Source organism: Canis lupus, chromosome 3 (assembly GCF_048164855.1).
Source record: "Canis lupus baileyi chromosome 3, mCanLup2.hap1, whole genome shotgun sequence".
In the NCBI taxonomy this organism is placed as follows: Eukaryota; Metazoa; Chordata; class Mammalia; order Carnivora; family Canidae; genus Canis; species Canis lupus.
This window is the reverse complement of record NC_132840.1, coordinates 60,206,380-60,233,553: the sequence shown is the minus strand read 5'-3', so window position 1 is coordinate 60,233,553 and position 27,174 is coordinate 60,206,380. Positions and strand designations below refer to the sequence as shown.

General features: G+C 41.8%; 1 protein-coding gene across 2 annotated transcripts in view; it reads left to right on the top strand.

Moving 5' to 3' along the window:
• Window positions 1-27,174, top strand: part of MMP12 (matrix metallopeptidase 12) — a 39,496-nt gene that overhangs the window by 6,699 nt on the left and 5,623 nt on the right. Inside the window, exons 2-8 of one of the 2 annotated variants that reach the window (XM_072812266.1) lie at window positions 17,962-18,033; window positions 18,305-18,367; window positions 19,471-19,718; window positions 20,300-20,448; window positions 20,532-20,657; window positions 23,464-23,625; window positions 24,175-24,298. In XM_072812266.1, coding sequence (XP_072668367.1) covers window positions 17,962-18,033; window positions 18,305-18,367; window positions 19,471-19,718; window positions 20,300-20,448; window positions 20,532-20,657; window positions 23,464-23,625; window positions 24,175-24,298 — 944 coding nt within the window. Of the gene's footprint in view, window positions 1-17,875; window positions 18,034-18,304; window positions 18,368-19,470; window positions 19,719-20,299; window positions 20,449-20,531; window positions 20,658-23,463; window positions 23,626-24,174; window positions 24,299-27,174 lie in introns of those variants that run through there. The other variant, XM_072812276.1, reaches the window with a different exon arrangement.

Sequence of the window (27,174 nt, the reverse complement as noted above, 5' to 3'; positions counted from 1 at the left end):
AGTGTGTTAGACTCTTCAGGCTGTATGGTGTTTCTCCTGATTCCTTGGCTCTGCTTGGCTGCAAGAAATCAGCCGTTGACAAGATATAGCAGAACGAATATGAGTATGCTCCAATAAATTTTTCTTTATAAACACTGAAACTCCAATTTCATATAATTTTCAGATGTCTTGATGTATTATTTTTCTTTCTATTTTTTGACTATTTTAAAATGAGAAAACATTCCTAGCCTTAGGCTGTACCAGGGCAGCAGGTGTACCTGATGCGACCCACAGCCTGCTGGCCCCTGGCCAGCTATGGCCTTTCAGGATCCCACAGTTCTTCCATAAATCATATGCAGTCTATGTTGTTATTATGTTTATTTTTGGTCGGGGCCTTATGTTCATGACCAGGTTGGAATTTTGTGAGAACAGATATCACATACTTCTTTGGAAACCTCCTAAGGAACACGTTCATTGTTTGGAACAAAGCAAGCATGAAAATGTTGAGTAGCAGAAAGCCGTCTTTCCGGGATCAGCCTGGCCTGGGGAAAGTGTGGGTAGTAGCAGACTGTCCTGTGAGCGGCTGGGAGTTTGGGAAGAAGCAAAGGGTATAATCCCTATGGGGAAGTCCTTGGAGGACACCCAGGAAATGAAGTTGGGTGCCATGTAGCACTTTGATTAAGATGGAGAGTAACCAGGAGGCAGATGCCTCTTTCCTATACAGGTTGTGAAATCACAATGGAGCCACCAGAAAAAAAGCCAACTCCTGCCTCCTTGGGTTCCTGCAATGCCTTCCTGTATCTCTAAGCGTCCGGCACTGACGCGGAAGGCATGTGTCTTTCTCGAGGCTGCTCCCTCAACAAGGGTGCCCCTTCCCGCTGCTGTCTGACGGTCTCCAGCTGATTGCTCATTGCCAAGAAACCTGCCCTTGGTAAACTGGACTACAACTTTCCATCCTCTCTCATTCCCAATGCTTACACATGCCCACGTGCTCATGCACACGCACAGGTGTGCACAGGCTCCTCCGCGGCAGGCTGGCACTCATCTTTGTATTTCTGGTGCCTCAAAAGTAGCTGGGACATCATAGGGACTCGGCAGCCTTTTCTTTTCTTTTTAAATGGGCTTTTATTTATTTTTTTTAGTAAAGTATTATTTATTCTTAAATGACTTATTGCTAATTCCTAACATCACTATAGTCTTTATTGTTTATTGAGATATGGTTTACATATTATAAAATTCACCCTTTTAAAGTGTACTATCTGGTAGCTTTTAGTATATTTACAGAGTTGTGCAAGCCCCAGAATCTAATTTCAGAACATTTTCATCACCCAGAAGAAATTCAGTACCAATTAGCAGTCACTCCCCATTTCCTCTTAAACCCTCATTTACTTTGTATTTCTGCAGATTTGCCTATTCTGAACATTTTGTATAAATAGAACCATTTAATAGTTTGTCTTCTATGATTGTATTCTGTTACTTGGCATAATTTTTTCAATGCTCATCCAAGTTGTAGCATGTGTCATTACTTCATTTGGTTTTATTATTAAATGGGCTTTTAAATAGGACCTCCTTGAATGCAGCCATTTGAAGTTCTCTGAAACCTGATTCTTATCTGGTTTCATCTTTGTGGCTGTGGAGCATGAAGGGAAAAGAGGGAGAAGAAACTAGACTCAGATCTTCACATGAATCCTCCATCCTCCCCTGTAAACTCCGGAGTGGTGGTCCCCAGAGCACCATTGCTGGACCCTACCCTAGGGTTTCTCATCGAGGCGGTCTGAGGAAGGAGCCAGAATCTTGCACATCTAGCAAATTCCCAAGTCAAGCTGCTGCCGCTGGTCTGAACCACACTTCGAGAGGCAGCATTCCAGATTTGCCCCACAACTCCCCTATACCACTAGGAAGTTCTGGAAGCTCATCTTTTGACTTGGGAGCTTCTGGCCTTATGGTTAGCCTTCATTTTCCAATCCCAGACCTCTGATTTCCACCCCAGTCCACATCACTGCTGTCCTCTGACTCAGGCAAAAGAGGATTAAAGCAGCAAAAAGGGATCTGAGATTGTTTCAAATTGAAGTACAAAAAACTGACAAAAGCTTAGGTGTACACGAAGGAATTAGCCTTTGAAGAGAAAGTATAATTTTTGAGCTAATACAGTGATCGTCCAAGAAGAATATGGGGCCTCACCAGGGTGGAAAATCAGCTTTTCGCCCAGGAAATCACAAGATGCTGGCCACACCCACATCACCCAGATGGAGATCATCCATCTACAGTGTTTGATACCCTGCGTGGGTCACTGGTTGGGGGCGGGGGGTGGGCTGCAAAAGGAGGGAGGACCAGATCCTGGAGATAGATGTCTTTGTCATACTTTGACCAAGAAACCTGCCCTTGGTAAACTGGACTACAACTTTGCCTTTCTCTCATGCATTCTCTGTGTAGCTGCCAGAAAGACATTCTAAATGAAATTCAACCCTGTCTTGCCCCAGCTTAAATTCTTCAGGTCCTCCTAGAGCCCTCAGGATTGAACTAGAACTATAGCATAATCCAGGCCCCTGCTTTCCTCCGCAGCCCCACGCACATGCACACATGCACATAGACACACACATGCATACACATGCACACCTGTACACACATTCATGCACACCTGCATGCATGATGCACATGCACAGTGCACACATGCACACAGACGCACACACTTGAATGCACAAACAGGCACATGCATACATAACACACATGTGAACACATTCATGCATATGCACATGTGTGCACACATGCACACTCACAAACATGTACATGCACACATGTGCACACACACACACCTCTGCTCCATTCTTTTGGGCTTTGCAGTTCTCTTCCCTATTCACCTTCCACACCCCCTGTTTTCTTTATATTCTCACCCCATTTAAGACTCCCTTAAGCTCTGGGAAGCCTTTCCTGACTCAGAGAGAAGGGTGTGTGTCTCTCCTGTGTGCTTCCCCTTCTCAGGCTCCAAGACTACAGAGTCACATCTTGATCCCTGTTAGGGCCCCCAGGGGTAGCTGCCCCAGGACACATCTTTCTCAGTTGATTGGGATGTTCTACTGTCTCCCCAGTTACACTGCGAGCTCCCTGACAGCAAGAACTGTGTCCCTAGAACCTAAAACCATACCTTGCACACAGTCAGTAAATACTTGTGGAATTATTGGTTGAAAGAATATTATCTTTTTAAAAAAACAATATACATTGGAATTTCTAATTAAAATTTTTATTCTAGAAAATTTGGAAAATGTGGCAGTGTATATAGAAGGAAGTTAAAATCATTTGCAATCCTCTTATTCTGAGGTAGCCCCTTTTAGTTTATGTATTAATTTTTGAGAAAGGGGATGGTAAAAAGGAGAATGTAGGAGCTTTCCAGCAACAATTTGTCTTGCATAGAGGAATGGAATTAGAAGACCAATTAGATGAACAAACTCTAGGTACAAAGTGACAGGCATATGGACCAAATGGGATGGGAGAAAGAAGCCCCAAGATGCACATGATGACTAGGAAGTGCAGCAGCAGGACCTGGAAATTGATTCCAGGTGGCGGCAAGTGGGGAGCAGAGCAGAGGGTGACTATCTGCTGACCTAAAGGTTAATGAACTGTTAAATAAATGGAAGATGTTCAGATTGGATGAATAGTGTCCTGCTCTCATCTATTCCTTCATCAAATATTTACCAAGCACCCGTTCTGCGCCAGGCACTCGTCTGCTTGCGGGGGTGAGGGGTGCGGTGACCCACCACAGCCTCAGAACTAGAGCCCGAGCAGCCACGGCAGAGGAGCCCCCTCACCCACCCTGGTTTGAGCTGTGTCCTAACCTCCGGGCTGGCAAATTGGCAACTGTTCTGAGCAATTTCCTGAGAAGTCAGGGAGAGAACAGATGTTCTGATCACAGGACGGGTGGTGTGGACTTCCTGCAGGTAGAATCAGTAGTCGATCGATATGGAACATAGTAGCATAGCTCATTAGCGCCCATAGAACACTTTCTTTTCCTCCAACTCATGTAGTTGCTTCCTTTTTTTCCTCGTAAAACCCCTTGCTTTCACCTTGCAGTGGGACACTACTGGGTTTCTACGTGAACCCATGCTCCCCAAAGTGCAGCTCTTTATTTTCAGGGGAACAGGTCAATCAGTGAACACAGCCCTGGCCCTCCTGAAGCTTCGGCTTTGGTGGTGGCATGTGGGGCAGTGGAGAGAACAGGCAGATTTCAGCTGGGATAGCAATTGGGAGAGTTAAGGGGTCCTCTACAGGATTTTCTAAGAGCAGAGGTCTTCCCATAATTCTCTGAACACATGCATGTATGTTTAGAGCTGCCACACAAGTTGTAGGCCAGCGTCTTTTTGGCCAGGGAAGAAAGAAGACAGTTGCTCCAGACAGAGGTATAAAAAACCCTACTTATGCAATGGCTAGTTTTTGGTTGGTGCCAGATGTGAGCAGGCCAAATTCCTTCATGATGAAAATTGGGAATTAATCTCCCCTGAAGAGACATCCTCTAATAAAAATTTCCATTAATAGTCAATAGCTAGAAAAACCACAGAAAACTTAAGAAACTCTTGAAGAAGAAAAAAAAAAAAAACAATAAATAAAATGGCCCAGTTATGGTTACACAAGTGTTCACTTTGTGAAAACACTTTGAGATCAATAATTTGAGATTTATAATTTGGATAGTTTTCTGTGCATATATTATATAGCAATACAAATTTTTTATTTAAAAGCAGAAGGGCAGGATCCCTGGGTGGCGCAGCGGTTTGGCGCCTGCCTTTGGCCCAGGGTGCAATCCTGGAGACCTGGGATTGAATCCCACGTCGGACTCCCGGTGCATGGAACCTGCTTCTCCCTCTGCCTGTGTCTCTGCCTCTCTCTCTCTCTCTCTCTCTCTCTGTGTGACTATCATAAATAAATAAATAAATAATAAATAAATAAAAGCAGAAGGGCTCCAAATACAGCGTCTTCTAAAAAGACAAGAACAAAACAAACCAGGAAAATCCTTCTGTTTCTCTAACAAGGAGAATGATTGTTGCCTTTGATAGGACATTGAGTTGGCTGTGAGGAGTGCTTTCCCGGCTTCTGACGCTGGAATCAGTGAATGTGGATATACCACATTTTGGTTCCACCTCCTTCACTAGCTGGTTGGCCACTCGCAGATTATTCAAACTCTCTGAGCTTCATGGAACTCATCTGCAAAGTGGGCATACCATCAAAGTCTCAGAGCCATTATGTGCTTGAACAAGGTGATGTGTTAATGGCATCTGGTCCAGTGCTTGACATACAGAGTGCCCACACCAATGTTTGGTCCTTACTTTCTCCCTTTTTAACACCTTCACAGACTTTCCCAGGTCTGAGCTCCCAGTGAAGTCAAAGGGAGATGCTACTAGGACAAATAATGCTAAAGGCTGGAAAGCAGGAGAGGCACCAGGAGGAACAGGGCCAACCAGGCACTGGCATCATGAGTAACAAGGAAAATGTGAAGGGATCCCTGTCATAACTGAAATCCAGCCAGACACGGCAGCTGGAGTGCCAACGACAACAAGGAAAGCTGAAATTACAGTATTTGCTCACTGTGCAGATTATCCCCACAGAAAAATAGGAGGCGTAGGTAAAAAAACAGCAATAGGATGTATCAAAACAGTGGATTTTCCCATGGTATGAGTATAGCAGGGAATTTGGGGTCCCTTTTTGGTACCAGTTTTACAGGAATACTTGGTTGACTCATTAAAATTAAATCAATGACTATTTTCAAGTTTGTCATCTTCTGACATGGGGTTTTGGGGAATTGGGATATTCTGCTGTCAGCAGCCTGTGACATTAACTTGCTTTTCTTAAAATGGTTTTCCCTGAATTTTCCATTCTCCTACACTTGGTGCCTGAGGTAACCTGATCGAGGTTCACCTAGCAATAGAATTTGCATAATCATTAGCTCTAAAACTTTCCTTGGTTATTCCCTTCCTTCCTTGGGGTCCCATCCTGGGCCTTCATCCTCTCTGCTCTGTGGTGGCTTCTTGACATCACATATAGCCCTGGCCTGAGGCTGCAGATTGATGAGTGACACTTGCTCATCATGCATAATGGGTTCAGTGTTCCCCCACTGATACCTCATCTCTTTGGGATGAGGAGGTTGTGGTTTCCATAAATATTCTGCCACCTTAGACCCATGCAGCTTCTATTTTCCTTTATGTATTTCTTATGTAGGGGCCAAGGCCCCAAAATGTGCCACTGGGGCATATCAATTATTTAAAATAAAAGTTACTCAAGAGACAGCCTGGGCAGGAAGGCCACTGAGACTGTCCTCTGTCCCCCTGAAAGCAAGAGATAAACATCCAGGTGAAAAGTGCCCTCCCTGTGCCAGGAGGTAAAGACACGTCCCTGTCACCACACGTGGGAAATTCAGAGCCAAGAAGGCCGTGTCAACCACCCTCGTACTCTTTGCTGATGTGCTATGCCAGCCCAAAGTCTGTTCACAACTCCTTAGTAACTGAAGCTGCCAAAGCTATGTTCTCTTTGTCCTGTCAATGCCCCACAGATTTACCGGCTCTCTGCCTCCAAAGTATAACAATTGCCTGCCTTGGTCATTTCTTCAGGTCTCAATATCTTAACACGACCTCTGTGGGCACGTAGTAAACCATGGGGGTTTTTCTCCTGTTAATTTGTCTCATGTAAATGTATTTCTTAGTCCAGCTGGAAGAGCTCGAAAGTCAGAGGAAGAATTTTTCCTTCCCATCACTTCAATGTAAAGTAATGATTGATCCCATCAATCTGTGACTTAAACAGAGAGATTTGTTTTAAATATTTTTATTTATTTATATGAGAGACGGAGAGATAGAGATAGTGACAGGGAGCACAGGCAGAGTGGAGAGGGAGAAGCAGAGTCCCTGCTGAGCAGGGAGCCTGACATAGGACTCGATCCCAGGACCTTGGGATCATGACCTGAGCCAAAGGCAGATGCTTAACCAACAGAGCCACCCAGGCACCCCAGAAGTTTGTTATTTAAAATTACATATTTCTAAAATACAAAAGATACTCCAAAGGTGATACCATATGTATCATTGAGTGGTAAGGTTTCAGCCTTGGCCTAGAACACCTAACCCTGTCTATCCCCAGTGCCTTACAGTCTTCGGCTGTGGCCTCAATCTCTTTAAGAACACATGAGGAAGGGGAAACAGACACAGGAGAGATGACACATGGAGTCCAATTCCCTAACCACAGCATCTCCAGCCTATTTGTTAATATTGTCACTACAGAAACAGGGGCTGGCACTCAGGAAGGCTCTCCTGGTCTCTCACCCATCAGTCTGAGCATATGATACAACTGTTCCTCCTGTCTTGTGTAGGTGGGGACAGGGGAGTGGAGGCAGCTCTTGGCTGGAGTTTGGGCCTGATTTTTGCCATTAGAACTCTGGTCAACAGGCAAGAATAAATGGTGTAGGGAATTCAGTTTGCATGCATCTGTCGGGGAGGAAAAATTTACTTTGCCCTTTCAGGTTCTTCTAATTAGAATAATAATCAGATTGACGTGAGACAGATTAATAGGAGAAAATAAAATTTAATTTCATAAGTGTGGGGAATCCCCATAGACATGAGATTCTAGAGGGAGTCAGGGGCAATGAAATGTAAATGTCATCCTGGAAAGGCAGAAGCAAGTAGGGGGTAGGGTCTTCAAAGGGGAGGAATGAAATTCACAAGAAGGCGACAAACAGTACATGTTTAGTAACAGATGTTTGCTGGGCACTCAGAAACAATGGGACAAAGAGAGGACTTTGAACAAACAGGCATTGCTGGGTTCCTCCCTGTCCATTGTAACCTGTTCATATCATAATGCAGTTCTCTCTCTTCCTGGAGCAGGCCCTCTAAATTCTTTTAGGCAGTTAGGGGAAGGTCAAAGTTTCTTTCCAAGTCTTTTGGGCCCTGATTATTTTCAACTGAAAAAAATCTCCATGCCAAAGTGGCCAACCTCAGGGTGGCCTGTCATCATCCCCTACATGTCATTCAAAAATTTGGTTCTAAGGAATCATTACTAAACACATCCACTCTATAAGAATGAGAACTGAGACAACATGAGCAATGGCAAGTGGCAAATTTATGAGACTAAATGGACTTACATGTAAGTGATAAGGTTGCATGGAAGGCAGCAATCACCTGCTAGAAGTCTCCAAGCTCCAACAAGTCAGGATGTGCAGGGACATTTATCTAGTGGCCTGTAAAGTACTTTGCACTTCTACAGAGAAGGGTGTGGGTGCTCCCTTCTCCACTGCCTGCCCGCCCATTCTGTGCTGAGTCTATCATCTGTTACCGGTCACCATCACAAGGGAAGAGGTCTGGAGATTTAGGGGATGATTATGACCATGACAGGAGCATCTTTGCTGTGCATGGTTTTTCTCAATTTCAAGAATTCTTGAAATTGGGTCTAAGACCACTAAAACTATAAGCAATTTTTAAAAAATATAAACACATTTTTCGAGAGAGATTTATCACCTTTATGACATCTTCAAAGACATTCATAATCTCCAAAAAGTTCTGAGCCACCATTCCACAAGTCACTAAATGGTGGTACAGAGTAGAACATAAAATCTCTTTAATGAATCTGCAACGATGAGGGGAAAAAAGTACTATGGTAGTGTGGACTTAAGATTCCCTTCCATTGTCACAGAGGTGAAATCTGGAAACAGAGCACATAGCCATCCTTACTAGGAAAGCCTTGAAAATTTTGCTCTAGCTAAACTCTGGAATAATGAGATTTTTAAATGAGAAAAGGTTGAATCCATATTGGATGACTTGGGGGTTTTTCTATGTGGCTATCATTAGTGAGAAAAGAAGGAATCAGAGAAATATATGTAATATAATTCCATTTCATAGACAAAATCATGACAAACTTCTTTCCCCCTTACATGAGTGTGAGTATGTGTGTGTACTGTTTAAAAGAAAACCAGAGGCCCACGGTAGCCTGTACATTAAGGCGTCACTTAGTAAACCAAGACTTAATATCTAACTTAATTACAGTTTCACCTCCCCCAGGAATGTAATCTCTAACCAGCCAACCTGGAATGTTCTGGTCAATACTAGTAGGTAATCTGCTCTGAGACCCTTCCTGTCCCTTCAGAAGGGCAGCCTTGCCTAAAACAATGCATTCTTTGCTAATAATTTCCTTTTTCCAACTCCTTCTCCGCCGTAAAAAAAACTTTCCTGTTCTTCAATTTGACAGAGCTCCCCTCTACATGCTAGATGGGATGCTGCCTGATTCACGAATCGTTTAATAAAACCAATTAGATCTTCAAATTTAGTCGATTGAATTTTGTTTTTTAACAATACAATATGAGCAAGAAAGAAAAATGTAGAAGGCTATCTAGATTTTTGTAAAAAATTTATTCATGAGAGACACAGGCAGAGGGATAAGCAGGCTCCCTGAGAGGAGCCCGATGAGGGACTCCACCCCAGGACCCCAAAAATCATTCCCTGAGCAGTGATCAGTGGTTCCCAGGACCCAGGATCACTCCCTGAGCAGATACTGAACCACTGAGCCACCCAGGTTCCCCTATATCTAGATTGTTAATGAAGAGGAACCAGAGAGCAGGATAGGGGGAGTTATTCATTGGAGGAAGAAGACAAGAGGGGGCTGCATGTCAGACAAATGGACTAACAAACAGCAACGAGACCCCTGTGTTGAAAAAGGAAGGTGTCCATGACATAAATTGCGTGCATGATAAGAACTCATTTCTGTAAAATTAGTTGAATGTGTATTTATGGATGAAGAGAGGCAGAGAGGAATAATGACCATGGTGGTGGTCATCTGATGAATGAAATATTCATTGATACTCTGTTCTTCAACTTTTACAAAGTTGATCCCTTACTCTTTTCCTTATAGTTCTTGTAGTTCAAATACATTATGAGTGATATGCATTATTATATAATCAGAGAAAAAGATTAAACTTTTATTGTGATAAAAAGAAAAACATTTGCTTATTTTTATCAGGTGCCCATTCTCATTCTCAATGTATAATTCCAGTAGCCACTAAATTAATTATGTTCAGAAATAGGACATAGAAAGCCCATAAATCAAGGTCTCTGTGTCAAGCACCTTATTTGTGCAGATTCAACATGGATCTGGCATCAATGAAGGGGCTTAGAAGTTGGAAGGAAACAAACTTAGTAAACGCACGTTAGTGGTGTAAGGGAGCAAAACTGTACCTCCACCCACCCTGGGTTTTCAGACGGAGCTCTTTAACAAAAAGACAGTTTAACGAGAGAAAGACCGTGAGCTGCATGCAGCCCACATCATGCAGAAAAACCCTAAAAAAAAAAAAAAAAAAAAAAAGTAACTCAGAATGGCGGCTCAGAATTCCAGTTCATAGTCCATCTTGCACAAAAAGCAGTATGTTTGCAGAGACCTAACAAGACAAAGGAAAGCAGATTCAGGCTTCCAGGGGCAGCAAACACAGAGAGGGTAAACCATGGTGCAAATGAGTGGAGTGAGGTGTGTTCCTGGAGTCCTCCAGTCTGACTCTGGTAACAGGAGAACTTGTATCTTGCCTCTGGCAGAAAGGGGGAGGGGAGCTTTCTCTGCTTTTACTGTTTCTCAATTGTCTTCAGCTCAAAACAATTTTTGTGCCAAAGAGACATATTTGGGAGTGTTTTTTAACAATACGATATGAGCAAGGAAAACAGCTTCCTTCTGTGTATGAGAGAAAGAAGTCAGAATGAGAACAATCCGCTCAGTCCCAAGTGCAGAAGCAAGGAACACAGAGCCTGCGAGAGGCTTGCGGCAGGGGAGGTGGGGGGTGGGGTGGGGCTTGAAGCAAAGATGCGGGTGTCATGGGAACTGTGTTGCCACAAAACACCTGTGCATGAGCCCTGGAAGACCAGCTGCCCCAGGACTGATTAAAAGCAGGATCAAAGTCTTTCTAAAAGCTGTCAAGGGGATCCCTGGGTGGCGCAGCGGTTTGGCGCCTGCCTTTGGCCGAGGGCGCGATCCTGGAGACCCGGGATCGAATCCCACATCGGGCTCCCGGTGCATGGAGCCTGCTTCTCCCTCTGCCTGTGTCTCTGCCTCTCTCTCTCTCTCTCTCTGTGTGACTATCATAAAAAATTTAAAAAAAAAAAGACTTAAAAGCTGTCAAGGATGTGACTAAACACACAGGGAGTTCTCTGTGTGAACGATTTATGCCTAAAACACAGTTATTTAGATATTATTGTCACTCACTATGAGATATTTTCCATTTGTAAAATGAATTCTAAGCATGATTCATGCTTCCTTGCAGGGCTTATTAATCATCTGATGGAGTTGGTGGTAGAAAGGAGGAAGTTCCTTGCTGTCTCCACAGAGTGGATCTTTCTAGGGCCACCTTAGGCAGGAAATCCCAAGAGCTTGTTATTCATAGTGAAACTGAGATGTGAAACTTGAGTTCATGAATGTTCTTGGTTCTAAGGAAGAGCCTCTCTCCTTTATCTGTATTCGTCTGGGATATGTTAGGTAGCCATCCTGCACAGAGTATTCCACTTCCAATTTGGTAAAGCCATGCCCAGGTGGCTTCATTCGGTTCCCACTCGTGTGTGGGTGCCCGTGTGTGTTTATGTGTGTACTTCCTTCTTTTTGCTTTCCCTTCCCTAGATGTCCTACTTGTCCTCCTCTCTATGGGCCCATGTGATTCTCCAGCTGGGCCCCATACAGTTTACTTTGGTCAAGAGCCTGGCATATCCCAGTGGAAGAGCACTAGCTCAAAAATGATCTCCCTCGCAAACTAGTAGTGCTGATTGCATGTCTTCCAGTAAAGACTAGTTATGACTGCACATTTTTCTGGTGGAGAGTCTTAGGTCAATATTTTGAAGTTCTTTATGTCTTTTAGAGTGCTCTATGGCAATGAAAATGTCCATGAGATTAGTAGCTCTTTAAGGAGTCGTTAAACAATACCTGATTGAAAAATTTGTGGAAAGGCAGCTGAGAGTGAGAAAGGCTTCTGAGGAGTCTAATGTTTTTGGTTGGAAATGGCTCAGGAATTGGGATGGGCAGGCATTTCAATATTTCATAAGTATTTTGCTGATTTAGGGACAGGCATAGAAAAGAAACTGCTTGCTGCAGAAATGTGAGCACATGCCTATGCTAGGTCCAGGGAGGTCCCCTCTATATTTTTGTTTCAATTCCTTTAAAATCAAACACCTATTTATTGACTGCTTCATCATACTCCCCTTGTGTTCTCTGAGGCTGAAAAAGGGTCCATGACCATTGGTAATTTATAAAATGTATGCACTTCCTGGAAAAGTTAGATAAAACATTGAGAAAATTATATTTGAAATGTATGAATAGTAACAATGATGACGAGGAGGAGGGTAGAGCACACCCACGATGCAGAAAGGACCATGTTAAATAGCCTGTATAGGTAACGAGTATGAACCTCAGTTCAGCTGCGCTAGATATGATGCATTTTTAAAACACTTAACCTCAAATCTGAGGTTCCATCGGGCTGGCAGAAGGTTCAACTTCAACCACTCTTGCATTCTATGTCCTCCATTTCAGTTTACCCAGCCTGTGAGTTCTTCTCTTCTGCTGAGTCGCTTGTGTGGCAGCCCCCTTCGGGGAGCTAGACACACCAAGCCCAGATCCCATTGCCCTGCTGCACCACACCTGGACAGCGCAGCCATGGACTGTCTCCCGGACAGTGGCTCCTGGAGCTACAGACTCCTTCAGTACTTCCAGCATTGGCTCAGGTAGAAAATATCCCTCTTTTCTCAAACTGTAGCCATTTCAGTGGATTAAGCTTCTTGGAAAGAAGGCCAAATGAGAATAATATGATCAGTGTCATAAACGTTGAGGCAAAACCACAGAGTTGGCTCACCGCTTGAGTAGAGCTTGAAGGAAAGGAGAGAAATATAGGGAAAAAATGTCCTGGTTTAAAAACTACCTAATCTCACTCTTTTTTTTTTTTTTAAATTTTTTAAATTTATTTATGATAGTCACAGAGAGAGAAAGAGGGAGAGGCAGAGACATAGGCAGAGGGAGAAGCAGGCTCCATGCACCGAGAGCCCGATGTGGGATTCGATCCCGGGTCTCCAGGATCGCGCCCTGGGCCAAAGGCAGGCGCCAAACCGCTGCGCCACCCAGGGATCCCACCTAATCTCACTCATGAAGAGAACTATGTAGGTTCTGTCTAATCCATTGATTTGTTTTCTGAGTTGATCTAACTCACAAATATAGCTGATCAATCCTTTGTGAGAATGTCACAGCTTCTTACTGACACAAAGTTCAACAGATTTGCCTTCTGTGGTCTAAATAGTGCCTCTGAAATCCAGTTCCCTTGGCTTTACAAACGTCTTCCAGAGGCTGTGCCTCATATTAGCCTCTGGGAGATGCCATGTGGGGCCAGCAGATGTGGTGTCGTTGTCAGCTACTGACTAGCAGCAGGGGGTCTACGCTACTACAGGTCATATGTTCTCAATGGAGGCAATATTCTCCCCCCCAAGTGGGTAAAATTGGTCACTGGGGGCAAAAAAAAAATCATCTTTTTCTTTAATGTATAAAGGACAGATAACCATAGTACATATAAACAGATACATAGTATATCTCTGGTATTAAAATTTCATGAGAGTAGGTCTAAAACCTCTGTTTATGGGGGGCAGTGATGAAAGAAATGTTGAGAGACATGCTGTAGGTGTTACAAAAGGAGAACCAACATCTATGGTCAGGCTGTTAAGGTGCCAGGCATAGCACCAAGCAGTTTCATGCATCATCTTATTTAATCCTCCAAACAGTTGTTTATGGATGAGGAAGCTGAACTTACATGACTTGCCCAAAGCCACACAGTTTGTAGGTAGCATAGCTGAGGTTTGAGGCCAAGACTCTTTCCAAAGCCTTGCTCTTCTCGTTAAACCAGACTGTAAAATCAAAGTCGGTGTGGACATATCTGCGTCATTATCTTCACCCTTAGGCATTCACCTTGTTGTTGGGGAGAAAGAACAAGAAAATAAACAGTTGACTAACAACACATATGTGTCTGCTACCACGTTGTGTCTGCTTTGTGATATGCGCATAAGACGTCTGCTTCCTGCTGCAGTTCACGTTTCACACTTAGTTTATTGTTTGAAGGGGCGCCACTGGCTGCCGGGAAGAAAAGGGACCACAGAAGGAAACCACAGTGACTTTTACCTTCATTGTTTTCCTCCCTCCATTTTCTCTCTGTGGGCTGCACCCCATGGGACCAATCTCACTCCTGAACTGCACTCTCTGGTTTTCTTGCCAGTACTCGGCAACTCCCCATTTGGGGGTTGGTGAACCTGGTGATACGGTTTGAGATTGAGCCCTGGTTTGAAAGGCAACATATTTCTAACCAGTTACTCTGATGTTCTCTGCCTTATGGACAGTTGAGTAGCAGCCCCATGTAGGGTCATATTCTAGGTCATTCTGGAAGAAGATGGGAGGAGACTCTAAGAACTGTCTCCACCATCAACATTCGCTCTTCTCTGGGCTGTTTGTGATTCTATGCTGGGTGTATGTGGATGCACTTGTGGTTAAAAACCATTATTTAGGTTGACTTTTCTCCTATGTGGAAAAAGTTAGCTGGTCTAACCCAACCATGGCATGACCAATATTCAAGAACAGAGGTAAAAGGAGAAGGCAAAGAATGAACTTTTATTAAAGTCTGTCATATGAAGGTAGGTGCTTTCATGCATGATGTCACTTATTTTTTACAAAACCTTAATATTATCCTCATTTTACATACAAAAAAAATGAAGCATGGAAAAGTTAGTCTAAGTGCACACAACTGGCTAGGGTGACTTTTAATGTCCATGTTCTTCAGGGGTGCTCTTCAGGGTCAATTCCTGGGGAGCTCTGGCAGCAAAGTCACTTAGCAGTAGGGCATTCCTCAGGCCAGGGCAGGGAGGAAGCACACAGAGGTGATTCTCCAGAGAGCAGACCAGGAGCTACCTCCCTGGGCATCCGTTTCACCTAGAGCTTCCTCCTGGCCCCCACAACAGCCAAGGGGACACCCTGCTTTAACTGAAAAGACTGAGAGTATCACAGTGTCACTGTGTAGTGTTTGCAATAGTAAGATACCCAGAGGAAGACAGAAATCTGAAGAAAAATCAAAGTCATATGTGCCAAAATGATATGTGCTGTAGCAACAAGGCAGGGCAGAGTCAGAACACCTCCCAGATGGCTCCTTAGGCAATTCACTTCCTTCTTCTGGACTCCCCAGTCTTCATCCATAAAAGGAGAAGGTTAACTAGCTGAAATTTTCTTCCTACATGAACAGGCTATTGGTGAAAGGGTCAGTTATGGAATTTCTTTGTATATTTGGGCAACATTTCTCTTCCCTGGTCCTTGCTGATGACCATGTTCTCATTTTCCTCTAGATCCTCAGGGATGACACCCCAAATAGTTGAAAGTGATTATATCAGGGATATGCCTTAGAATGACCTGGTGTCTGCCTCAGGAAGGAAACAGTGTAATAGAGAATCATTGTGCTATAGACTTTGCTTTTTACTAAAGAAGATCTTGAAAAAAAAAAGAAGAAGAAGATCTTATCAACAAGTGGTCCCTGTTATGAGGGCCTCTGACCTCGGCCACTTTCTGCTCTCCTTCACATGGGCCACTGCCAGTGACCCCCTGATTCTAACTTCCCTCAGCGTGTCCCCTAGAAGCAGTCTGGGCCTGGATCATAATCTTGTAGCTCCTTCGGACACAGGAGAGGGGTCTGGGCACGAGGCGATCGCCCTTCTCATCCCCATTGCCAACTCTTCTAAACGTCTTCCCTGAGAGAGAGCAGTAAAGGAAGAAGGTTAGCAAGTTGCTAAACCTGTAAGGTGTGTCAAGCAGTAGGCTAAGTACTCTTCCCTATAATTTAACATAATCCTGGTAACAACTCTTGAGGTAGCTGCTATTTTTATTCCAATTTCACAAACGGAGAGATTAAGTCTTATACAGATTAATGACTGTGAAAGATTGTAGAAGGAGCGAAGATTCTCAGGCTGGGTAGACTTGACCCCAGAACCTAAGCTCATAGCCCCTGCAATGTTCTACGACTGCCCAAATGGCCCTTTCCCTCATACTCAACCCCTGTGGGGCATTTGGTAAGCCAAGACCAGAGACCATTAAAATTTGGGTATAGTTTTGTTTTTATTATTGTTTTTGTGAGGAAATTTTTTCCCCTTCCTTTGTATCTTGGGCATTTTTTCCCCTTCCTTTGTATCTTGGGCATTTTTGCCTTGTATCTTACATCCTACACTTTCTAGACTTCCTGAAATTCTTCCCCAAACCAGACCCCTTCCTGGTATGATGAGTAAGACCAATTCTTGTATGTTCTCAGTGTGGTTTAGGAGCACATCCTCTGTGTAACGATCGCTCCCACAAAGAACGTTTATTCTTGATATTCTATAGGCCCTATTCTCCAACAAAATTCATCCATGCCTATTTCTTGAGCATCTACTAACCTCAAGGCAGTCTTAGGCACAGAAATACAGTGGTGAGCAAGGCGGACAGACTCCACTCTAATGGAGCAACATTCTGCTGGTAGAGAACCAGCCCGACCCATATTTTCTGATAAATCCCACTTTTTCCTGCTTTCTAGCCAAACCACTATGCTTCTTTTATGATTCTTGAGTTCAGTATCTGACAGAATTACTATACAATACTTCTACATGATCTTCCCCTTCATGGATCCTAGAGCCATACCTGGTTGCAACCATAAGCTGCATGACACTCCTTTTGGGCCAAGAAAGGAAATGAATATTTGTGAGCATGTATGGTAAGTGCTCACATTTATAATAAATGTCTTGTTTCATCATCTCAAAAGCCTAAGGAGGCAAAGATCATTATCCTCATTTTCAAATGGAATATCTGAAGATCCTAGAGGTCAAGTCACAGAGCTTGAAAAGGCAGAGCCAGAGGGAGGATGCCAACCAGCTACAATGCTCCTACAAGTGCCTCCTTGATTTTCTGGAATGCCAGCCTCAGGGAAAGGCTGGGAGCAGCTGGCAGTTCCCAGGGGGTTGGGAGGGAGGTGGGTCACAGCAGTGACTGAATCCTAACCCACCACCGGTGGCCCCTCTATGAGACCATCCGCACAGAATTGAGAGACAGCCCCCCCAGCTCCCACGTCTACCTGTGTGATTTATGCTGGATTTTCAGATGTTTTTGTCTCCAAACATTCTCTGTGACTGACAAGCAGATCCTGTGTGAACAGAGCAACCAGGCCAAGGGAAAGGAAGCTGAGCAGATAGGGAGGTAGATTTCAGAGGCAAACCTTTCCTATCTTCCACAGTTGAAGTGTTGACATTAGGCTGCCAACTCCAGCCTATTAGGGAGGTATGGGACGTGTCCTCTGGAATCTCGACCCAGGTACACAGTTGTGATCGGGCATAAGTTAGAAGAGGATCTAAGCTTGAACAACACATAAAGCAGACATCAAAGCATCAGGATGTTATAGACTTTTCTATGTTAAACTTCAAGTCTCTATATATCACAGTTCTCTAGGGAGCTAGAGTCAGCTTGGAGAGGATTCTTCTACTTTATTTTATTCATTTGACATTTTAAATTTTGTTTCTTGAAAAAGCTTATTTCACCTACAGTAAATATAAGGAAATTATTATAGTAAAAATTCAGATACTGAATTTTCTAAACATACATTTTAAGTTACTGTTACATTTTCAGTGTGTAGTGTTTCTCACCTAATGTGTTATTCTATAGGGCTTATTTATTTTGAAGGATATAATAAAATCCTCTGAGTTGTTGAATGATGAGTTTGGTGCTTATTGACCCATTGTGGTCCTAGAAAAAGATCTGTGCTTGTGTTTGCGTGTTTTTGAGATAAATCAAGGGATGATATCAACTGTGAGTCACTCGAAGGATTTCATATTCACAGAACATGGCCTAAGGACTATATAAGTAAGGACATTTGAGGAACTTTGTACTGAGAAGGAACTGGGTAGGTTGAGTTGAGCCATTCGCAAATTTAGAATGAAGTTTCTTCTGTTGGTACTGATCCTGCAGGTCACTGCTTCAGGTACCATTCCTCTGACCAACTCTGCAAGCTCTAAAGAAAATGATGTGGCATCCAGTCAAGTAAGTATTGACACTAGAGTATTTACCCAGCTTGATTTTTGTCTTTAAAATTTATTGCATTGACCAGTTTTATCTTGAAAAGTACTAGCTGAAAACTAGTTTAGGAGACTACTTGCTTCTAGCCCTGTAGAAAGGGCTAGAAAAGTGCACAGCTAGTTTGCCAAAGAGAATGTAAGAAAGTGATATTGTTTCTTTGCCAAAGAAAATGTAAGAAAGTGATATTGTTTTTGAAGGAGTGTTATAAAAGTCTCCAATTGAAACTGTCCTACAGGTCACTGCTTCCAGACCTGTTCCACTGAATAACTCTGAAGAAAATAATGAGACATATGCTCGGGTAAGTATTGACACTTAGAGTATTTACCCAGCCAATTTTGTCTATAAAATTTGTTGCATTGACTAGTTTTATCTTGAAAAGTACCAGTTGAAAACTGGTTTAGGAGGCTATTTGCTCTGAACACTGTATTTTTCTTTGCCAAAGATGAATGTAGGAAAGGCATTGGTTTTTGAAACCATGTTATAAAATTGGTGGATGAACTTGTCCCTTTTACTAAAAAGCTTTGGCTGAGGAGAGATTAGTTCAAAATAATTGGAGTTCTACTTCTGTTCAATATTTTACAATAATCATTTAATGCTATTTAATAATCTGAGGTTTGAGCAATGGCTTGGTTATGTAACCACTTCAGCCTACCATGATGATTCAAGAATACTTTTTACTTTCAGACATCCCAGATATTTCTTCATGAGCATGTTTTAAAAATTGGATTTTTCCACTTGTTTCTTTTCCCTAATTATATAAGTTTGGACAATCTCCCCCATTCTCTAAAACTCTTTCAACTTTGCATTTGCCAGAGTTGTCCGTTGTGCTAAGCATTGGATTCCTTTTTTTTTTTTTTTAAGATTTTATTTATTTATTCATTCATGAGAGACAGAGAGAGAGAGAGACAGAGAGAGAGGCAGAGACACAGGCAGAGGGAGAAGCAGGCTGCATGCAGAGAGCCCAACATGGGACTCAATTCCGGGTCTCCAGGATCACGCCCTGGGCTGAAGGCAGCACTAAACCACTGAGCCACCCAGGCTGCCCGAGCATTGGATTCTTAAGCAGGAAAATTTTATCCCAACTTAAATTGATAATTTATGCATCCTGACAATAAAGGTTTTGCTGTTTACTTGATGCCATGATATGCTAGATACTGAAATATATTTTAACAGATAGAGACAAGGTCAAAGGGGTAGAGACATAAACGTGTTTCCAGTGGGCTTCCAGTAATCAATATTGGTAATAGTTTGGGGCTCACCTTAATGGCAAAGAGAATTAAGATTTTTTTCTCCGTATAATTAATTTTCTCATACATGGTTCAGAAGCACCAATGTGCTGTTGAGTCAAACATACAGAGCTCCATCAGAAACCCCTCCATGTACTAAATGTATTTTTTTCAGAGGTACCTGGAAAACTTTTACGGTTTTGTGATGGACGGAATTCCAAAGACAAAAATGGGAGTTGGTGGGAACTCGATGGAGAATAAAATCCAGGAGATGCAGCAGTTCTTAGGGCTAAAAGTAACTGGGAAACTGGATGCATCTACTCTGGATATGATGCACATGCCTCGATGCGGACTGCCTGATGTTCAACACTTCTCCACGATGCAAGGGAGACCAGTATGGAAGAAACATTTAATTACCTACAGGTAACATTGTAGCTGTGCACTTTTCTACCTTCCCATAGGTCTGACGCCCAGAAACCTGAACCACTAAGAGAGAGCCCCAAGTCTGGAAGCAGATAAGAAGCCTCCCTCAGTTGTTAGCATTTCCCCTGTGTTGATACTCATTCTTTCTAGAAGGGGGGATTGTTCACTCAAGGAAGAGTTGTTTGGCTTGTCAGCCCAGAGCAGAGTAGAAAGGCTGCAAATAAAAACTAAATCTATAATAAATAATAGACACGAGAACATTTTATAGGATGGTCAAAATGGATAAATGCAGAGGTCTGGGAGCAGAGGCAAAAGGCATAAGCTTCTATGAATGTAAATCCTTCACAAAGAAAACCCATACATTGTAAATGAGAAGAGATCCAATTAGAGTCCCTTTCAGGAGGAAGCTGCCTAAGGATACACAATTCTGTAGCTAGTGATGCAGGTTTTTATTATCTAGACTATCGATCTATGAAATGATTCCTCTTCCACCAATGCAGGCAAAAATGAAGTATCACAATAAAAGAATTAACACATAGCTTTAATATATTTTTCTCTCTTTTGTTGTTTTGCTGGTAAAGAATAAATAACTACACTCCTGACATGCAGCCTGCAGATGTTGACTATGCCATCCACAAAGCTTTTGAAGTATGGAGTAATGTGACCCCCCTGAAATTCAGGAAGGTTAATTCAGGAGAGGCTGATATTATGATACTTTTTGCATCTAGAGGTAAATAACATAGACTTATTTCATCTGTATTGTTGGCATGACCTATAGCATGTGAAGGACTGATTTTCCTTCCTTTTACAAAGCTCATGGAGACTTCAGCCCTTTTGATGGCAGAGGTGGCGTCATAGCCCATGCTTTTGGACCTGGACCTCAGATTGGGGGAGACATGCATTTTGATGAGGCTGAAATCTGGACTAAAACCTACAAAGGTAAGAAAAGAAACCATTAAAAAACCCTAAAACCAAAACCAAACAAAAAGCAAAGAAAAAACCAAAATCACTACACATGAAAAACCCTTTATAGATCCTAAATTACATCCCACTTTTGAAAGGATGTATTCTGAAAATGATTAGAAGGTAGAAAGACTCATTCTGATTATAATGTGTCACTAAATAAAATGTAAAACTTTGTCTCAATTTCACCCTCTATAAGTTGAGGATACTGAGCTAGGTTATCTTAAAGATCAGTTTTAAGAATCCTGAGGATGAGCTAGTTCATTAGTGTGAACTCAAGAACCCTAAAAGCCATAGTTTAGAAAGGTAAAAACTATAATTTAGTCAGTTTTTGCCAAGTGGTCCATAAACTCAAGCAAACACAGATACTAAGTATAGGTATGCCAGCAATGCTAGGGTAGGGGTTGTCTGCATGATGCATTATAAACTGACACTTTCTTAGATTTATAGTGACACAGAATGATGAAGTTATAGTGCAGAAAATTTAGAAATCCCTGTAGCAAAACACAAGATTATATGGTCATATGGTCTCTTGAGGTTCCGAGGTTGGAACAACAGAATGTCCAGGGGATCATCTGACAATGCCTTGTGTGTATTCACAAAGGAGGCTATAATTCACTATCCCTCTCAGACAGTGGGGGGAGAGAAATAACTAATCTCCCCTGTTTGAAGGAATCAGTATCCATTGGAAAATTCAAACCCTCATATCACAAGCCTTACTAATATTTCCAGGGGAAATTCTAGATTATGACTAGCTCATGTGGAAAGTAAATGGAAAGTCTTCAAGATGGGCTCTACTCAGCACCCCCTTCTCTGTATATTGCATACCTCAGATGGCAGTGTTTTCATAGACCAGAAAGGCTATTTGTTTTAGTCTGACACATGGCCTAAGGCTTATTAAATTCTTGACTGAGAAGAGGAGTTTTGCTTCATCAAAAGACAAGCTATACAGAATTAGGTCCACATTGAGCTGCAAAGCCTTAGCTGGTCATGTGTTAATTGATGACCAAGGTTATTTTGGGTGTATAGTCTTTTCATCTGACATGGTAGACTTGGGTTGGTTAGCCTCACAGAATGTTTTAGAATTCTAAAGGACTTTAGAAAAATAATTTAATACAGATATTTATGGAAAGAGGAAATTAAGAGCAAAAAAAGGTTAGCAGCTAGCTCTTGGAGAAGCTGGGACAGAATGAGCATTTCCTAGCTCTCTTCTTTTAACCTAGTGTGTAGTTTCCACCTGTCTGTGTTGCCTTATTTTCACTTGGTGCAATTCTGTGCTTTCAAAAAGCTAAATTACTTATTAAAATTATAACTTAAAGTGCTGACTGTCCGCCCACTTTTTTGACCCGGTAAATTAAATGAACAGTTCTTTCAGTGGTTGCTGAGTTTCTATCACAACATCAGATAGGGGTGCTGTTTGGTTACAAAGATAAAGAGGACACAGTCCCCCATGGAAGAGCACACAATCTAGTGGGAAATAGATCACATGCAGAAACCCATGATTCTGATATAAGGCATTATGGGAATTGAAAGTAGGAGAAATTCAGATTTAGGTCAAATTGTAATAGGTTTTGCCTACTTTCCCCAGTTTTAGGCAGAGTGCAGAGAGTGAGTCTTTGCTTCTTTGCTTCTTTCTCATTCTCTGTGAGTTAGCTGCTGAGCCCCTGGGTTAGAAGAAATGCTCAGAGGATCTGTGTTCCTAAAGCACACCCAACCCCCACCCCAGGAGAAGTGTTCTCTCATTGTTCACACCTGGTGCTGGAGAGTAGCTCAGGACCAGCCCCCACAGCTGAGTGGGGTGTGACCCTGGGAAAGTCAGCTTTTCTGAGCTTTGGTTTTGCCATAGGAAAAGACAAAAATGAAGGTGTTGGACTAGAACATAGGTAAATAAAATAGCAGTCAGGAGCTATTCAAATCTTCTCAAAACTGAGAAATTTGATATAAACCCCTTTCTGTTACCTACAAAGGTACATTCTCTAGAACATACAGGAAAAAAAAGAACAGGTGTGACTGTAATTGGAGATATAAATATGTCTGCAACATAAGCATAGACTTTGATTTCATTTTGAATCATTTACAGTAAAAGAATGAGCTTTTGAGCCAAGAAATTTAGATTTGAACCTTGGTTCAAGCACTTAGTTTGGTCCATTAATCTTGCTGATACTGTGTCCTCATTTGGAAAGAGAGAGCGCAGTAGCTTCCTTTCAAGTCACATACGGAACAGACGTGCTGTGACACAGACCTGGAACTTAATATGGCCTTATATCTGGGTTTAGTAAAAGATGGTTGGCAAAAACTTTTCCATATCCACTGAAGCCCAATCAAGAGTAAAAGCAGAAAAAAAAAAAAAGAGTAAAAGCAGAAAGGAGCAGAAATGATGTGGAACAATGAGAACAATTAAACAGAGCTACAAATTATTCTGGAAATGTCCACAACAGAATATGTGTCAGGTATCTGCTGGTGCTGAGATCCTTTTTGTCCACAGTAGGACATTTGACAACATTTGGAGACATTTTTGGTTGTCAAAACTGGAGGGGTTTGCTACTTGAATTTAAGTGGTGAGCCCAGAGATTTCTAAACACCTGGAGAGCCCTAACCACAAGGAATTATTTGGCCTATAATGTAGGCAGTGCTGACATTGAAAAGCCTGGGTCAGAGGGAAAGGAGATAAGTATTCCCAAATGGGTTCCTTTTCACTGTATCAGATTTCAGTTATATAATTGTTCTCTGGATGCAGACATATTTCACTGCTCTTTTCCCCTTCTGGTTGGTTTCCTCTTAGGCACAAACTTGTTCCTGGTTGCTGTCCACGAGCTTGGTCATTCCTTGGGTCTTGGCCATTCCAGTGATCCAAAAGCCATCATGTTCCCTACTTACAGTTATGTTAACCCCAACACCTTTCACCTCTCTGCTGATGATATACACGGCATTCAATCTCTCTATGGTGAGTTGAATTTCTTTACTGTTTTGCCTTACAAAGATACTCTTATGAAGAGTCTCATAGTAACTATATTTGAATAAAACAGTAACCTCTGTCTTTTGTCTTGAGCCTCAAGAAAACCCTATGAGGGAGGTAGCACATATATTACCTTCATTTTGCAGAAAAGCACAGGAGACCCAGTATGCTAATCCCATGACAGGGGCAGAATCTGAGCCTTCCGGTCTCAGATTTGGTCTTTCTGTCCAGTACACCATTGTCTTTGAAGAAGGCATGCAGAGAAATAATCTGCCTGGAACAGGAAAACTAGAGTGATCAGATTTTTCTCCTCCATGACGTGACATTGAGACCATGAGGGAGAAAGATCTTTATTGTATGCTTCCTGTGAGTGTGATAGGAAGCATAAATTGCTTTTTATGCATTTTTCATCCAGAAAACTGAATGTTTTATTTTTTATTTATTTTTTTAACAGAATGTTTTAAAAAGAATGGTTCTTCCCTGTAGCAGTTAAAATGCATATTTTTTCCCCTCATGCTTCTTGAAATGTATTTTCAGGAGGTCCAGAAAAACACCAATTCTCATCAAATACAGATGGTACAGAATCAGCCAACTGTGACTCCAATTTGAGTTTTGATGCTGTTACTACAGTAGGAAATAAAATATTTTTCTTTAAAGACAGGTAAAATCATCTTCATATCTAACCAATATTAAAGGCTCTGTCCTAGGATTTTTAGAATGTTTTGTCAGAGATTGGTGGGAGATGATGGAAAATGAAGTAAATGAAAATTAAGGAGAGACTGGGACTCACTTCTATAGGAAGTAGACAGCCTGAAGGTTTCAAAGGGAGAGGGTGGTGTGATTATATTTGTGTTTGATAAGAAGGCTGATAGGTTAAAAAAATGGATTTGCAAAAAGAATCTGGGGTGAGGAAAGACCAGGCAGGAAGTAAAGCCAGACTACTTTAATCACAGGTAAAAATGGTCGTCTAGGACTGCAGGTGAGACAGTACCTATTTAAAAGTCTTGATGGTTCTTGATTATAGAGAAAGGAATTCCAGGATAACTTAGAGCACAGATTGAAACAAATATTGGAGAGGCATGGAGAAGATTAGTATTTGGTATATGCGACAAATATTCTCCATTTTTTAGATTGAAGAATAATTGACATGCAATATTGTTTCAGGTGTACAGCACAGTAATTTGATATTTATATATATTATGAAGGAGTCACCAAAATGAGTCCAGCTCCATCTGTCACCATACAGAGTTGTTACAACATTACTGACTATATTCTCTGTGCTGTATATTACATGCCTGTGTCTTACTACACAACTGAAGTTTGTACTTCTTAATCCTTTTCACTTATTTTGTCTATCCTCCCATCTTCTTCTTGCTGATAACCATCAGTTTGTTCTCTATGAGTCTGTTCTGTTGTTTGTTCATTTGTTTTTTGGGTTTTGTTTTTTTTACATTTCTCATTTAAGTGAAATCTATGAAATTTCTTTCTCTGACTTATTGCACTTAGCGTAATATGCTCTAGGTCCATCCATGTTGTCACTATGGCAAGATTCCATTCTTTATTACCACATCTTCTTTATCCATTCATCTGTTGATGGACATTTACATTGTAACCGTATGTTGGGTATTGTAAATAATGCTCCAATGAGCATAGGGTACATATGTCTTTCCCAGCTAGTGTTTTGTTTGCTTTGGATGGGTACCTAGAAGTGGAATTGCTGGATCATATGGTATTTCTATAATTGACTTCTTGAGGAACCTCCATATGGTTTTTCACAAGTGGCTGCACCAGTTTGCATTCCCACCAACAGTGCACAAGGGTTTCCTTCTTTCCACATCCTCACCAACACTTGCTATTTCTTTTTTTTTTTATCCTAGCCATTCCAACAGGTGTCAGGTGATCTCTTCTTATGGTTTTGATATGCATTTCCTGATCGTTAGTGATATTGAGCATTTTTCATTCATCTATTGGCTGTATGTCTTCTCTGGAAAAATATCTATGCAGGTTGTCTGCCTATTTTTTGTCAGATTGTTTGATTTTTTTAAAATATTGAGTTGTATGAGTTCCTTATATATTTTGGATGTGAATCTTTTATTAGATATATCTCTTGCAAATATCTTCTTCCATTAGAGTGTTTGCCTTTTCATTTTGTTCATGGTTTCCTTTGCTGTACAGAGCTTTATAGTTTGATGTAGTCCCTCCCACTTGTTTATTTTTGCTTTTGTTGTCCTTGTCTGAGGGGATGGATAAGAAAGAAAAAAGAAAAAGAAAGAAAGAAAGAAAGAAAGAAAGAAAGAAAGAAAGAAAGAAAGAAAGAAAAGAAAAAAAGAAAGAAAAAGAAAAAAGAAAAGAAAAGAAAAGAAAAGAAAAGAAAAGAAAAGAAAAGAAAAGAAAAGGAAAGAAAAGAAATTTTCCAATGTTCTACATCATTTCCACTCCTTTCTGCTTTTACTCTTGATTGGGCTTCAGTGGATATGGAAAAGTTTTTACCAACCATCCTTTACTAAACCCAAATATAAGGCCATATTAAGTTCCAGGTCCTCTGAGTCACTGGGGACTGTTTCATACCACATCTGTTTTTTTCTTTCTCCCTTCCTCCCTTCCTTCCTTCCTTCCTTCCTTCCTTCTTTCCTTCCTTCCTTCCTTCCTTCCCTCCCTCCCTCCCTCCCTCCCTCCCTCCTTTCTTTCTTTCTTTCTTTCTTTCTTTCTTTCTTTCTTTCTTTCTTTCTTTCTTTCTTTCTTTCTTTCTTTCTTTCTTCTTTCTTTCTTTCTTTTTTAGAAAGAGACATTTAATGCTGTTCTTAAAAAAAAAATTCAGGCTTACATTTAGATCTGCCCTCTCAATTGTGACCAAGGCTACGCTGCTCATATTTGCTGGGATGCATGTGCCTCCCCCATGGAACGGCAATGATGGGGACCCCAGAAAGAGAGGTCATCAGAGGAGGGGAATATGATCCAGTCCTGAAGTCCCCCAGTTTAGCCAATTTTTGGATGAGGCAAGACAGAAGTGGAAGCAGGGCTGAGCTCTGCTGGTCAGGGCAGCTGCCTGCCTTGGTTTGTAGGGAGATGGCTGGGGCCAAGGGCTTAGGATAGGGGAGGTGCCTGTGACCCTCCTGAGGGGTAGTCCCAGCAACCAGGGGTCTGGGAACATTTGCTCATCAAAGCTTTTGTATTTGACCTTTAGCAGAGCAGAAGCTAGAAGACTCCTGTGGTCCCCTTTGTGGTGCACACGTGTATGCTGTGTGCACAGCTGGTGGTGGCAGCCTAATCTCTGAAGCCAGTGTCAGAGAGCTCACTGCCCATATTTTCTTCTAGAAATGTAATGGTTTCAGGTTTCTACATTTTAATCTCTAATTCATTTTGAGTTTATTCTTGTGTATGGTGTAAGAAAGTGGTCCAAATGGATTCTTCTGCATGTAGCTCTCCAGTTTCCCCAATACCATTTATTGAAGAGATGTCTTTTCCCTGTTCTCAGATCCTTTGTCATAAATTAGCTGACCATTTAAGTTTGAGTTTATTTCTGGGCTTTTTATTCTT